Here is a 15,687-nt window from a genome sequence, read left to right on the forward strand (position 1 = left end):
GCCCTATTCTTAAGAACACCTAAGCTTGGAAAAGGAAACCCTAATTTGAATTTTGATTGCACCAAAAGAAGAAAAATCACTACAGGGAAGATGTTATAGAGGTCGAGAGGAAGAAAACTGTGAGGTCATGGGTTGAGCTCCATAATATGATGAAACCGTCTTAATGCTATGGTTTATTGCGAGTGTCTGATGTCTAGGTCCTATTATGTAAAACACCTAAACTTGGAAAAGGAAACCCTAATTTGGATTTTGATTATACCAAAAGAAGAAAAAACACTACACCCTAATTTGGATTTTGATTATACCAAAAGAAGAAAAAACACTACAGAGAAGATGTTACCGAGGACGAGAGGAAGAAAACTGTGAGGTCATGGGTCAAGCTCAATAATGTGACGGAACGATCTTAATGTCGATCTCTAGAATTAATGAAAGCAAATTTTATTTACTTCTTGATTGTAATTAATTTGGGAATATAACTTAAAAAAATATCAAATACAACGAGAAGAGGGGAGAACACTAAGGGAAAGAAGATGGCTTGATCAAGAAGAAGAACAACTCGGTTGAGTCTTAATGCCAATCTCTAGAGTTAATGAAAAAATATCTCATTTACCTATAAATAAGGGAGAACAATAAATAAGAGAGAACATTACTGTATATAAGGAAAAGAATATGGTCTGATTAAGAAGAACAACTCGGTCAGGACAAGAATATGGTCTGATCAAGAAGAACAACTCGGTCGGGAACCACTGTTTTTGGCTAAATTAAATGTTTTAGTTGAAATACATATCTTCTAGCTAATTCAATCATCCCACCAAATATGCCGATTAAATCTCAAATTGTCCCAACAATCCCGCTAATCAAATCCCAAAATGTCCCAACAAATTTGCTTTCAAATCCCAAAACTTTAAAATATAACATATAACACATCACAATTTACAAGTTGAAAATCTATTTTAAATTGTGGAATTTAAAACTCAAAAATGTATTTTACAATTAAGAATAAATTTGGATTAAAAAATATATTTATATTGCACACAATATGAAAACATATTTTGGATTGTACTGTATAAAACTTTATTCTAAATGTAAAAATATTTTTATGATTATAAAATTTGAAAACTTATTTTAGACTATACAATCGAAAATGTGTTTCTAAATGTAAAAATATTTTCAGGATTATATAATATAAATGTAAAAATATTTTTATAATTATACAATTTGAAAACTTAATTTAGACTATACAATTAAAAATGTGTTTGTAAAAGTATTTTCAGGATTATATAATTTGTAAATGTAAGTATTTGACTGTATTTCAGAATATGATTCTAGATGGAATATTATATAAATACATTACATAATAATACAAAAAATGCAGAATATAATTTTGAACTTGAAAATTATTTTAGATAATGTAAGCTGAACTATATTTTCAAATTACACAATCCAAATATATTTTCAGAACTATAAATATTTTTAAATTACACAATCCAAATATATTGGCCTAAAAATATTTTCAAATTACGTAACTCAGAATACATTTTTAAATTGTAAATTTCAGAACATTTACAAATTACGGAATCATAAAATCTAATGCCTTGCATTTTCAACTTTTCCAACACCCTTTTCGAAAGAAACCATGGGATGCAAAATTCAATTGCCTTGTTATCGTTGATACGCTACTGTTCTCTTAATAGGTCTTTTCTTTACTAGCTATTGTAGATGTCCAAGAGCTTTTGTTTGAATCATACAATTGTTGTGAAAATAACACAATGCTCACAGCATATCCATATCCTCACAGATTATACCACTTTTGTTGTCCTGCCACGCCCCTACCCCCACAAAAAATGAAAAGATAAAATGCACAGATCTTATACTCAACAACCAACCCGAACCCCTCAAAAATTCAAAGAGAAAAAAAGGGTAAAGTGCATAATCACATTCTCATTACGTACTTCCAGTAACTAAGGTTTCGTATCTTTGATTTTCAATCACAAAATCCTCTTTCAACAATTATCCAGACAACAGATGAAGTGACACAACTAGTTCTCCCAGTTGCTTCTGATCAAGATACGATACATGATCCATTGAAATTAAATGTCTTCCTAGATCGACCAAATCTTTCGCCTCAAATTTGTATGTCGATTGTAGTTTATCAGCTTCACGGTCTGCTGCCTCAGCTTCAGTAGATAGGAGATTCGCTTCTTCCATATCACCTATTTCTAGTGCGCCAGCCTTTTCAGCTCTAGCAGTAGCAGATGCCAAAAGTAGCTTCTGGTATCTGACCATTGCCAACTCTTTCTCCTTTAATGAAATCACTCCCACAGTCTCCTGTAATCTATTAAGGGTGTCTTTGATTTCTTCTTCAAGCTTCTCAAGATTTAATGTAGACGTGTCCATGTCTATCTGGACGCTCTCTTTTTCGACACATAGTGACTTTGCCTCACTAGCTATTCGTGCCGCCTCCTTGAAATTTCTTGCAGCAGAAGCAACTCTCTTTTCTGCTTCTAGTTCTGGGACTCTTTTATCAATGAAAATAATCCTCTGCTTGAAGGATGCTATCTCTTGCTGGATGCTTGACTTTCTTGAAGATAGTTCCTAAAAACAGTGTAATGAACATTTGTGAACAAATAACTACCAAAATAATTTTCTTTTGCGGGAAAATAAGTGACTAGCTTGTTTTTGGATTTCATTTCGTATGGAGTGGGACTATTTATAGTATTCTCAACCTAAAACATATTGAAGCAACTTAACCTGTGCATAACTTCAAATTTAAGGTCTCTGATCATCCATCACATTTCAGCCATATATACAACACACAATTTTAAACACAAAAATCAGTATTAACCTGCAATGAAGCTCTTGCGGCAGAAACCTCCTGTTGAAACAATTTCACATCTCCAGAAAGCTTTTCCTCGTTCTCTGCAAGTGTCAGTTTGTCCTCCCTGGACTTCAATATAGATGACATCAAACTTTTTCTCAGTTTAACTATTTCACGGTATCCTTCAGCTTCCTCTGTAGAAATCCTAGCAAATTTCCTAAGTATTCCTCCCATTTCTTCTTCCTGAGTAAGGAGGTTATCAATTTCCCCCTTCTTTAGAGCCAAAGTTTCAGTTTCTAATTTCACTTGCTCAAGGACAGACTGCAATTTGTCATACTTGACATTAATGCTTGACTGCATCTCCTTAAATCCAGAGACAACTTTATTTATCTTATTTTCTACAGCTTCTAAATTAGAGTCGTTGTCTGCTATCTCCTTTTCTTTCTGTTTAACTAAAGCAAGAAGTTGATCCAATTCACCCATTAACACATCCTTTCTTTTACAAAGGATCTCTTTTTCTCTTTTGTCATCCTGGATTGAATGCTCAATGGTATTATTCAATTCTAAACGTGCTTCATTCATAAATTGTGATTCAATCTCCAATTCCATCTTTTTAACCTCCAAGGCTTCAGATGATGAAAGCCATTGGTCCATTTCTTTTGAAAAAACTGATGTTGCTTTCTTCAGGGTAGAATCTGCATTATTTAGAGCATTCTAGAAAAAAAGGAATATAGTCACATCAGAAATTTTAACCATAACTGATTTGTAAGGGAATGTCAACGAGTAATCAATGTGTTACCAGAGGATGAAACATTAGAATCTGTAACATTTAATTTCATTGATGGGTTTATGTGAAGTTACAATGAAATGCAAAAGCTGTAAACTAGACAAATGTTTCAGATAAGAGTAAAAGGGTGCAATTAAGTTTCCCGCGGATGTATGTTTAACTAACCTTTGCATAATGGTCGAGGAGGATTGCGCATTGTTCCTCGGCAACCAACTGAGAGTCAAGGGCATGCTGCAATTTTAAATCCAAAGCGTCGACAAAGGCATCAGCTTCTCTCAAGGAATTGATGAAAGTCTGTTTCTCCTTTTCGGCAACAGAAAGGTTTTCGCTAACCTTTTCGGCCCTTTCGAAATCTTCAGCTTCGCAGGCTTCTTCCAATTGCTTTTCGAGTTCCATATATTTGAGGGAAGCAAGATTGGCATTCTCAACGGTTTTTCTTCTATTTCTGATGGAATCCTTTCGAGCAGAAGAAGCATTTTTTACCAGTTGACTGGCATGGTTAAGCTTCTCACGTATGGTGGCCTTGATTTTCCGAAACTCTGCCTCAGGAAAAGCCGGAGCATCTTGTTGGTTCAAATTATCATCCTCTGATTTGGAGGAAGATTCAGTAAACGATGTTCCTGCCTCAGAAAACGACGACACATTCCGATTCTCATTCTCTGATTTGGAGGAAGATTCAGCAGATGGTTCTTCCTCAGAAAAAGCTGAAGCATGTTGATATTCCCGATTCCCATTCTCTGATTTGGAGGAAGATTCAGGAGATGGTTGGGAAAGAGTAACAGCATCAGCATGATCAGTGGAAGTGGCAGTGGCAGTGATAATGGAGGGAAGTGTGTCTGGGACCTGAGCAGTATCAGCAGCGCCGAGGCTGTCACTATCAGAAATTGGTTGAGGGAGCGGAGAAAGAGTATGAGGCATGTGGTTGGAATGAAGGGCATCTCTACCATATCCAATCCTCAAGCCAGATCTTTTTCTCCTTCGAGGGGCCTGGGCCTGGGCCTGGGCCTGAGACTGAGACTGAGCCTGAGCCTGTGTAGCAGATACAGATAGCTGCTGGTGAGATTGGAGATCGTGGTCGGGTTGAGCTAGTTGATCGTTTTGGAGGGGATCCAGCACAAGCGTGAGGTCAGAGAAGAGATTCTCGTCAAGGGGCTGCGATGTTGTGAGCGCATCACTACCATTGTAATTGTGATGTTGGACCTCTGCTTCTTCAACTCCAATTTCAATTTCATTTTCAATTTGGGCAGAAGGGTTAAACAGTACCATCCCTTCAAACAGCGAATCCATATCATCGCCTTTCTTCCCATCGGAAGCCATCGTCCCACTTCTTATTTCTTCACCTCCGATTTCAGAAAAATTAACTTCCCTTTATATCCTTAGCCCTACCCCCATTCTCTCTATGCATCAAAAACGTCATCAACCTTTAGGAATCAAAATTAGGATGATTAATAAACTTGTAAGTCTGTTTTTTTTATGAAATAATCATTTATATTAAGGCCGTACAAATATAACAGAGTTAACTTTGATAGGAGTTTAAAATCGAATATATAAAAAAATTAAAAATTGATAAAAGATAAAAAAAAATATTAAAATTGTTCCGGCCGGTTAACCTGGGTCGTCTTTATGCGTGGCTTGTCTTAACGAGCTAGGGCACCTTTGTTTTGCTTCGTCTGTCAGTACCTGAAAAAAGAAGAACAAAGGGGCGCCCTCGCGGCCGTTTGCACTCCGACGATCAAGTCAGCTAGCGAGAAACACCAAAATACTAGAAACTGTATAATTATCTCAATGACTGAAACTGTATGATTTAATTGTGTTGCCCTAATTGTCTTGTACTCTCAGCAGATGCGCCGTCAAGGACAATTAGGGTCTTCGCTCTGTATGTCTATCTGGGAAATAGGTTAAACTCGTGTAACTGTGGACTGAAAAACACGTACCTCTCTAGGGCTTGTTTGCGCCCTATATATAAGTGTAAAACTAGGGTTTTACCTCTGCGTTGCCTGCTAGTATCTAGGGTTCCTTGGAGAAGGTCCTTGCGCCGCTATATTTAGGATCTTAGCGTATCTGGCCCATGGACTTCCCTTATCTTGGAGTGCAATGTATAACCTCATGGCCCCTTGGGCTTTAACTTGAGCGCTGTATTTATCGCGTCATCATACTGTTCGAATCCCCTAAACATATAACACGCGTCATGCATGCAGCCTCCCTGGGTACCTTCAATGAGCACGTGGGCATTACCACGTGCCCCTTTGACTTGATCATTTATTCTGTACACAGGGACCCACAGCGTCGCTGCCCAACTTAGGGTTATTCCCTCGTGTGGGCCCTCTCTCTGTGAAATGCTTACGTCATGCGAGTTGATTCTTTAGGCGATGTCTTGCTTAGGCGGTGTCCCTTAGGCGGTGTCTTACTTAGGCGATGGGCGATGATCTTGGTGGTGACACATCTCGGCGATAACCGCTTACTCAGCTGGTAGAGCATGTCGCCCTTACATACGTCGACTGTGTTGACTTCTTGACTACCTATCTCTCTCTTGTCCACGTCTTCCTACCCGATGACCTGATCGGTACAAAAATTATTTTTAAGATTTTTTAATCTACTTTTTCTTTAAGTAAATAGTTTTGTTCCAATTTCGGGTTGAAGATCAAATTATGAACCAAATAGCTTATTGTATTTAAATAATATTATATGTTTAGACTTAAATCAGTAGCTAACAAACATGAGTCTTTTTAAGTAGAGGATGTGTGGGATGAATTCGTGGAAGAACAAAATCTCATTGCAAAGTTTGTGGACTTTTAAGGATGAACTCCAAATTGAAATACGTACCAACTTGATGTTCACATGAAAAACAAATATATTTTACACTTAAAATAGTAACAATATTTAGAATAAAAACAATAAAATAATATAGAAAATTAGATGAATATTTTTTTTTAATGTGACAACAATTGTTTTGTAGCATATATCATGAGTTAAGTTATAATTAAATTGCGACGTTTGGAGTGCTACATTTTAATGTAGAAAGAGTTGCACCTTAATTATAAAGTATAAGTTTTGTTTGGTTTATTGCTAAACGCTTGATCCAACAATTGATATACGAGTCAATGTCATGAGTTCAATTTAGGTGGGACAATGACTAAGGAGGATAATGTTGCAGATAACATCAATTGTCCCATAAAGTAGGAAAGATGGACATAAATTTTGGCTTAGTAGTGAGCGTTCAATCCAATAATACTCCCTTTAGTAGTGGTGTATATTTATAAGCTTTTGAATCTATAAGTTGAATTAAGCATCACATGGTTTTAGTTTTAGGTAAACTCAACTAAACATACCACACTCACAAAAATGTCTTTCAGGCTCTCAATTTAATTTCTTCTTCAAAGGTGATTTGTACATGACTTGATAGACTTTTTATATGGAGTTGTAAGACACACAAAGTCTTCCTTAAAAGAAGGTGTAAAACCCCTTCTAGTACATAGGGGCTTAGGGTTAACTATTGTAACTTAGGATAACATATCCCAAACAAAAGAAACCTAAAGAGAATATTCCTATACAAAGTAATATCTATGTACAAATGAGAATCACTTATTTCTTTTACATTTTTATCTTTTCCAAGAGAAAGTCTTATTGGCTTAATGAAATCTCCCTCTAAATCCTTAACCATGCTTTTTTTTGTTACAATCCCTTTAAAAGTCTTTTAGATTGCTTGGACTCTTCTCTCCCTTTCTCTAGCTTTAAAAATATAGAATATATGTTTTTTTTTTCTTTAAAATATAAATTTAAGACAAGTAGTTTGAACATAAGGTTAGTTTTAAAATCAAGAGTCTTGGTTGACAAACTATATGCACCAACCAAACAAGTTCTAGATTATTCATATTCCATGTAATGTAATGACATTATTTAGAAAGATGTATGCACTAACGAAACAAGTCTTAAACTCTTCATATTTCATAGTTAATTTTTATGAGCATGTATCCTTTGTAAAATAACTCAAGAATGAAATTGAAGATAGATTGAAGAAAAAATCTTTCAATTTTCATGAATTCTCTATAGGTATGCATATCTTTTCAATATTATCTTGAATTCTACAAATTTAAGTGCTGTTTTTTCTTTGCACTAATCGAACTCTTCATTTCTTTTATCTTCCATTTTTTGTATTTTGTTGTTCATGAGTTTTTCTTTAGGTTTTATATTTCATACTCTAAAACCGTGCCACACTAATCACATTTCATAAATTCCTAATATTTTTTATTGAATTGATTTTTGTCTGTTTTTATTACACGAATTCAATTGCTTCTTTATTTTAATCGATACAAACTTTTTATATTTTATTTTTATCTTCAATTCACATATACACACGCACACATTTACATACACATATATATAAAATACAAAATAAAATAAAAATGCTTTCTAAATATGATTTTGGTTTAGGTGATTAGATTTTCAGAAAGAAATGTGTATGAAAACAAATTTATGTGAGATTGAATAATGTGTGATTAATATCAAGAAATTATATTCATAGATATTAATTTATTTTCTAAGTATAAATTATAATTTTTTTTAATGAAATTAAATTTAAAAAACAATAAAATTGAGAATTAAAAAAAATGACATAAACAAGTATTAATGAGATGATAAATGCATTTCGTAAGAGCAATCAATTATGTTTTGTTTGTATTCAAAATATGAAAAGTCAGAAAGTGAAAAAAAAGAGTGCAAGAGTGGATTGATATCGCTTTTCATTAGCGTACACATTATAATCTTAATGGTGCCATCATATTGTTTATCTAGCAATTTCTTGGCACACCAAATAAATAACCTCAACATAACAAAATAATAAATAAAACTAATAAAGAAACATTGCTGATGAACAGGAACACAACTTCTAAAACTGGATCCGTGCCAGTGTAAGCAAATAGAAACGATGTTTTACTACTATGTGAACTAGACAAAAGGCACAAAGCAGATTAAAGCAATACACGATATAATTGCCTCCAACATTTATCATCAATTCACCACCAAATCTGAGTCAATCTATCCTTCAGCCTCACCAAGTTCAACATCTTTCAGAGGAATCTTTTCTAATCCATCCTTCAATAGTCTAATTTCTTCTTCAGTCATGCTGTTTTTGGCGTGGTGAGGTAATGCCTTCGAAGTTGGTTGCTTTTCAGCCTCAACAGCCCAACTATAAATTACCATGCCAAGAACTGCGATAATCATTCCCATGATATTCTTGAAAGTTAGCTCCGAATCAAATAGCAGCCATCCCAATGTCAGAACACATACTGTTTTCATGTGGCCTAAAACCTGGAAGGAAACGGCTGAAAAGCGTCCTATGCAAAGGTATTGGCTCACATTGCAAAATACAGCTAGCGAGCATGAAAGAATAATACATAACTGCAGAAGTTAAAGAAACAATTTAAAAGAATAATCCAACAATATTTGTATATTTGAAGATAAATACATACAGAATATGACAGATTGGTGTCAATAGGGGAAAAGGAACTTACAAGGGCTCCAGAAGAAATCTTATAGTTGGTTATCAATTTGCCACTAAGGTAGTAATCAACAAATGGACCAAGAATAAGAAGAAAAAGCGCTTGAATGGGAGCAGTTTTACTTAGCAATTCAAAAGATCCAATTGAATATTTCTTTTGAAGAGAACCTATTGACTGTCACAGAAAAGGTGAAAAAAAGAATCAGTTATTAAAATGAATAAATCCCACCAACATCACGCATAAAACACAAATTGCGTTATCTTCTGCTGTACTCATCATTTAACTATAAAACTAGTCTGATCTGATACTACAGGTGAGAGACAGGCCATTAGAAGGGGAGAACCGTGCTTAGTCACGACACCTAATGATGAGTTCATGGACAAGAAGAAAATGAGCAAGAACACACTATCTCTAGAAGAATAACAAGAAACATGATTAGACAAGTTATTTTTGCTAACAAAAATATTCTTCCTCTCTCTCATGTATTTCTTGAACTTGTTAAATGTAGGAATTTATTTCTTAATTGTAGAGGTACAAATAGTAAAAATAACATCTCAAAGTCCAAAAAAATAAAAGAAGGATTTTTTTTTATCAGCAAAATAAAAGAAGGATGGCCAAGATTAAAATAAGAAGTGCAAGAAGGAAGCATCAATATCAAGCTCAAATTGGAGCCCAATTCTAAGATGAGAATCTCGGCCAACTATAATCAACATAAGGGTAAGGAAAACATGACCAAAGGAGCGTGAGAAGCATGAGCAAGTAAGAGAAGTGTCCTTAATTTGGCCAATACGAAAATTCCTTTGTTTCATTTTTTTTAATTTCAAATTTTCCCTCCTTTTGTTTTGAAATTTTCAGCTAGGCATTAGTAGTGGGTTTTAGATCCCTCATTTACATGTAACTAAAGACACCTTTGAGTGTCATTAGGCATAGCAAATTCGGAACTCAAGCTATAAATAGCCATCACTCACATATGTAACATTACTTTGGAATATATGATAGTGTGAGTGCTATGGAATAACTCAAATCAAATTCACTATAGTAGCGTCTACCACACAAATAGAAAACTGATAGCAAAGAATCCGCAGCAAATGAAACATGTAAAAGATAAACAAGAGAAGAACAAGAAAGAATCACACACAGAAATAACGTGGTTCAATTGAAGTATTAACGAATTTCAACTTACATCCACCACAAAATTCACTATAACCAGATATTACAACTTAAATTTATCTATCAGTAAACTCACTCAACTTGCAATTATCAGTTGAATAACTCTCAATTAACGATATCTGTCTACACAGGTTCCTATTTATACAACAAAACTATTGTAGTAACTAACTTCCGTAAAACATGCCTAAACTAGTGGAGAAGCCACGTGATCAATACTTCCTATTATTGAGCTTGAATCGTCACTTAGGCAGTCTATCTAAACGATACTAGTCTTAGAAGAAGTTAATGGTCTGATGTAGACAAACAGTCTGGTGATCTTGTGCCATCAAACAATTAGAAACCTTAACAAGGTTTTACTGAACCAATCTGCACAGTGAGAACACTCTTGTGTGAGTGATTACCTACTTGGATCTTGACTTCCTAGGAGGCAAGTGACGATTCTTCCTTGAGCTTATCACGAAGATGAAGGCATCTCCATCAAGTGGTGCTCTTCTTTTCATTTCCTAAGTCTCCTCCACCTTTGTCTTTTCATATCTTGTTTTTAATTGTCTCTTGTTATTGTTCTCGTGTTCTATATTGTTTAATTCCACCATTAACGGTGTCCATTCATGTCTTATGTTTCTTTCCTTTTGTCTCTTGTAAACAAACCTTCATACTTATATGATCAATTAGGATTAAATTCATGTTCAGTAGTAAGCTTCCTAGAGAATCTTGTCATTGTTTTGTTCTTACTAAGAAAGTAAACACAAATAATTTTTTATTATCATTTCAAGTTAAATCATATTAAGAAACTTATCACTTAAATCTAATGAAGTTCTGCCCAGAACTCACCTAAAAGTGCACCAGTTCATATAAATAAAATGATGGGTGAAAAGGAAATCACAACAGAAATAGCACTCAATTTTATATCGCCAGCATATTAGAGAAGAAACATTGAATAATACTTACAATTTGCTGCAAAGATGTTGACAGAACTGCTAAACAGGCACACATGAAACCTTTCAAATTAACTTTTACATCAGTTACAGTACAAACACCAACACCAATAACCACAACCACCACTGCCATTTTCACTTCCCTTGAGTAGTGCTTATTGTGAAGTATCCATTCCATCACGCAAACCACAGGAATCATGCTCAGTTTTGATATCTGTGACCACACGTAACATGAGAAAATTAACAACTAAAAAGCAGTAGTGAAAATTCGAAGTGAAAACATGAGAATGACAAGGTGGCTATGATTTAGAATACATCAAAGGTGAGTCATGAGAATATGGGTAAATGAGTCTGTAACAACGCGACACAGACCTCCTAGTACACAATAATTGAGATGTCATAATAGTAACTCACTTGCTTCTCTAAAATGAAAAATTGAGTACAATCTAAGGTGCCTGGCCAAACTTTTTCTACTTTTTTATTCCCCTTAAAAAGAGAAGTTTGATCAAATATACAGAGAAAAGCTCTTAAAATTTTAAAAGTTTATTTTTTTTTTTATAAAAAACAAGGTGGAGAGTAGAATTTTAAAATAAAAATCTAAATAAATAGCTTATAAAATTTGCATATCTTAGCCTCTCTTTCCCTCTCATCCTAAAATAAATAAATAACTAAAATAATCAACCTGACACCATACTGTAACAAATACCGTAGATAACAGCTTTATATCATAAGTTGTGTACTACAGGCAGGAAGCCCACTAAGAAGGTCCTTCCAGTGAAAGCCTCATTTATTCCCTCCTCTTCCGAGCATTATCTTTATTATTCTCAATGTTAACTTAGACATTGGAGTAGAGCCTGGTAGTTGATTTTTCATCTCTTCTTTGCAGATCCCTGGAATACCTAAACACAACAGGTCTACATCTAAAAGAGCACTTAAAGACTAAAATTTTATGTTCAGGCCATCATAACTTTCGTCTTGCAAAACTTTCATTACTACACGTAGCAGTAAGTATCTCTTTAGATACTAATACTTCTAGGGTTGTCATTACTACTCACAGCTGCAGTTAGTTAAATCATAAATATGTAAAACCAACGACTATCAGGTAAAGGTGAAATTCCTCATTATAACTTTTCAATTGACCATGCAGGCAATCAAAATTCAAAACATACCAACTCTACTAGCAATTATATGCTTCAATTCATAGCATCAGATTCTTTAGGTCGGGTTATAATATAAGAATGGATTCATTAACACAAAGTTTCTAGTTGTATTTAGTTTTCCATTTTACTCATCAGAAGCTCCTTAAATTCACAATACAACAACTTACATATATTACACATATTCAATTCACCATTGCGAACATCTGACTGAACCACAGATTAGGCATTACACCTTCTAGAATGAAAGGCGTCAAATAATTGCCCTGCTGCATGCTTGGCAAAAAATGTATGAATGTGATGGAATGGTCTGAGTTTTATGAAGAAGGATGAGGATTCGAAAATGACTATTGGATGAAATTGTTAACAGGAAAGAAAATTAAAGTTGTACTGTCCAAGCCATGAACAAGATATATGATATCCCTATTCGCAGAAAATGTCGTCATAAAACCATACTTGGTAGAATCCAACGGAGTTGAGCATGAGGCTAAAGTTCATCCCGGTGATAGACATATTGGCAACCAGTGAGAACCAAATGAGCTCCCACAAAGGAACATGCTTTGACGCTGAGTAACCAGTAGCATTTGACACCAGACCGACGAGAGCAGTTACGGCAAAGTGGAACCCAGTCAACGAACTGGCTGAAAAAATGTAAGAAAAGAGAAGATTAGAGGGCAGGATCTCAACAAGTCACCAGCATAAACTAATAATATTAAAAGTTTGCACATAATACTTATAGAGTATAATAATCATGACAGTAATCTCCCATAAAGATAAAACTAACAATAATAATTTGAAGCTCCAATAAAATAAACAACAGTCAGTATCAAGTATAAACTAGTTTTAATAAAATGGGAAATATTTTAAAAAAAAAGAAGAAAATGGCATGGATATTTGGATCGTGACCGACAGAGGAGATACAGAAGCATAAAAATGGGCGCATCGAAGTAAGCGGAAACAGAAGATAGAAGAGATAAGAAATAAGATGGAAGAAGTTAGAGATCTAAGAGTCTAAGTCTCAGATCCAAAGATGGAGAAATAATAGTTAAGAAGAGAGAGGCTGACCAAAGGTGAAAGCATAGCCATTGTTGGACATAAGCTGTTTGTTGGCCATTATAATCCCAACGGAGCTGACAACGTTCATGGCCCATGCTCCCACATTAGATATCGATGAAGCTTTCTTTTCGCTTTCCATCTTCTATTTCAGAGGGCACCAAAAGCAATTCCGATCAATATAATTTGTATGTATATACGAGAAAGAGAAGAGTATTGAGTGGTGAAATGGTAACTGCTTTAGGAACACTAGATCTGAGGAAATACACTAGGACAAGATCTGTAAATGTACAGTGGCATAAGTTCGCTTTTCCGAATTTAAATTCAATCTCAACCTCGCTTTAATCGTGTGCGACTGGGATGAACTCAAATTATATATCAGAACAAAAAAAAAGAAAAGGAAAGCCGGGGAGGACCGTTTCGCGCTTCCACTCTGTTAATTGCAGCTCTGCCTGCGCCTATGTCTCTTTCCTCCCACAACACTCCCTTCCTGCCTCCTTCTTCACATGATTGTCTCCTAATACGTCCTAACTAAATTTGAAAATTTGCTTTATTTTTTTCTTCATTTTTTAACACATGTTAGCACATACATGGAATATCATTATATCACATTTTTATTTTTATTTTTATTTTTAATCTATAGCAATCGTTTAACAATGTGAATTGTTTTTTTTTTTATTCTTATAAATAAGATCAACATAAAAAAATTATAAGTACTTCTATTATGTAAATATAATATTACAAAAATTAATAAAAAATAATTGTTATAATGATAATTTTTCAGTATACATTATTTTATAATTCACTATAAATTTTAGTAATATGTTTTTAATTATAAATATTTGTACTAACACAAAAACGGACTAAGTAGATATGCTTTTATATTTTTTCCCAAAATAAATTCATTTTGAAAAAGGTTTACTACAATAAACTCTTTTTCATTTTAATTCTCAATGTATTCACTCCCGGATTGGATTGAATTCGATTCTTCAGGAGCCGAATTTCGATTAAATTTTTCAGTGTCGATTAATTTTTTTCAATGTATGAACAATAAATGGATATAGTTTGCGAAATAAAGTTGGATGATTTTATTTAGGTAATTTTTAAAAAAATGAGCATATTTTGAATATATATATATATATATATGTTTTTATTATTATTAAATAATTCATTTTACAGAAAATTTTAAAAATTAATAATTAGTTTTAGTTTTAATATGTTTTTGTGATTTTTTTAATTTTCAATTTTTATTTTAAAGTTAAAATTCAACTCATAGAAAATAATTTAATAAGGAATTGGTGGTAATTATGCTTTATTTCAATTATAGAAAAAAAGATATGATACTATAGAGTGATAAGTAATAATGGGAAAATTATAATAAATAATAATAATAGTGATAAATAGTGTTAGATTAAAGAAATTTTTACAAACTATTATAGAAAAACATAATATTATATTTTGAATAGTAGAATTTGAAAGATATTTTTATTTATATTTGAAATTGTAGAGTTGGAAAGGTATTTTCAAATCCAAAAATATATTTTGAATTCTACAGTTCAAAATCTTAAGTGCCATCTTATCTTTTTCAATCTTGAATGATTCAGTTATATGTTTTTTCGTAAGGTGAAAAACCAACAACCTTGTGATGAGGCTCCTCACAAAGTGTACTCTTTTGTTGGTTTTTCCTTTGCAACCGTGGAAACAACTCTTTACATGTAATAATATGACCTTTGTTCAATCCAACAAATAAACCCACACTAGGTGGTTTGGGAGGCATTTCCCTCTCTTTCTGGATGAAGGCTTCAAAAAATCTAACATTGCGGTGAAAGAGGAAACTCAAGGTTACAAAAAGAAAGCTTGTATAACTCAAGGTTACTTTTTAGATTTTTCATAAAAAGTATGGAGGTTCATGAAGAAGCTATGGAAGTGCGCACGCCTAGATTAAATGATAAATCAAAGACCTACATATTTGGATTTTAACAAATAAAGTATAAGTCCCAATGATCATAATTTTGTTCATACTTCAAAGTTTTACTTATAGATTATTGGACTAAAATCATGAATAAATCTACTATTTTAATTGAGATTCATCTAATTGAATTTATTTTGGTACAAAACGATTTGATGGTTCGTTTCATAGAAGTGTCTCATTAGACTATATGATATGATATAACTGCGAGTGAGCCGAAACATGTGAAAGTGCAAATTGTTTCTTTGGACCAAAACGGAAAACGAAATCTAAGATAAAGAATTAGAGAATTAAAATCTG

The 15,687-nt window shown here is 33.6% G+C and overlaps 2 protein-coding genes across 3 annotated transcripts; both read right to left on the reverse strand.

The window, feature by feature from the left end:
- Nucleotides 1-1,921: 1,921 nt before the first annotated feature.
- LOC137810466 (intracellular protein transport protein USO1) lies at nucleotides 1,922-5,069 on the reverse strand. Its single transcript, XM_068611729.1, has 3 exons — nucleotides 3,771-5,069; nucleotides 2,846-3,532; nucleotides 1,922-2,595 (listed from the first exon to the last, which is right to left on the reverse strand). Exons 1-3 carry the CDS (start codon nucleotides 4,920-4,922, stop codon nucleotides 2,011-2,013), a joined length of 2,424 nt encoding a protein of 807 aa, XP_068467830.1. The 5' UTR covers nucleotides 4,923-5,069; the 3' UTR covers nucleotides 1,922-2,010.
- Nucleotides 5,070-8,306: 3,237 nt separating this feature from the next.
- Nucleotides 8,307-13,974, reverse strand: LOC137810467 (UDP-rhamnose/UDP-galactose transporter 2-like). Of its 2 annotated transcripts, none has more exons than XM_068611730.1 (6): nucleotides 13,835-13,974; nucleotides 13,431-13,563; nucleotides 12,822-13,006; nucleotides 11,222-11,422; nucleotides 9,116-9,277; nucleotides 8,307-9,002 (listed from the first exon to the last, which is right to left on the reverse strand). In XM_068611730.1, the coding sequence occupies exons 2-6, from the start codon at nucleotides 13,558-13,560 to the stop codon at nucleotides 8,640-8,642; spliced, it is 1,041 nt and encodes a 346-aa protein (XP_068467831.1). In that variant the 5' UTR covers nucleotides 13,561-13,563; nucleotides 13,835-13,974; the 3' UTR covers nucleotides 8,307-8,639. The 2 variants fall into 2 exon arrangements, with proteins under 2 accessions (XP_068467831.1, XP_068467832.1); XM_068611731.1 differs by having other exon boundaries at nucleotides 13,431-13,560; nucleotides 13,835-13,951.
- Between the last annotated feature and the right edge of the window lie 1,713 nt (nucleotides 13,975-15,687).

This window comes from Phaseolus vulgaris, chromosome 2, assembly GCF_000499845.2.
Source record: "Phaseolus vulgaris cultivar G19833 chromosome 2, P. vulgaris v2.0, whole genome shotgun sequence".
Taxonomy (NCBI): domain Eukaryota; kingdom Viridiplantae; phylum Streptophyta; class Magnoliopsida; order Fabales; family Fabaceae; genus Phaseolus; species Phaseolus vulgaris.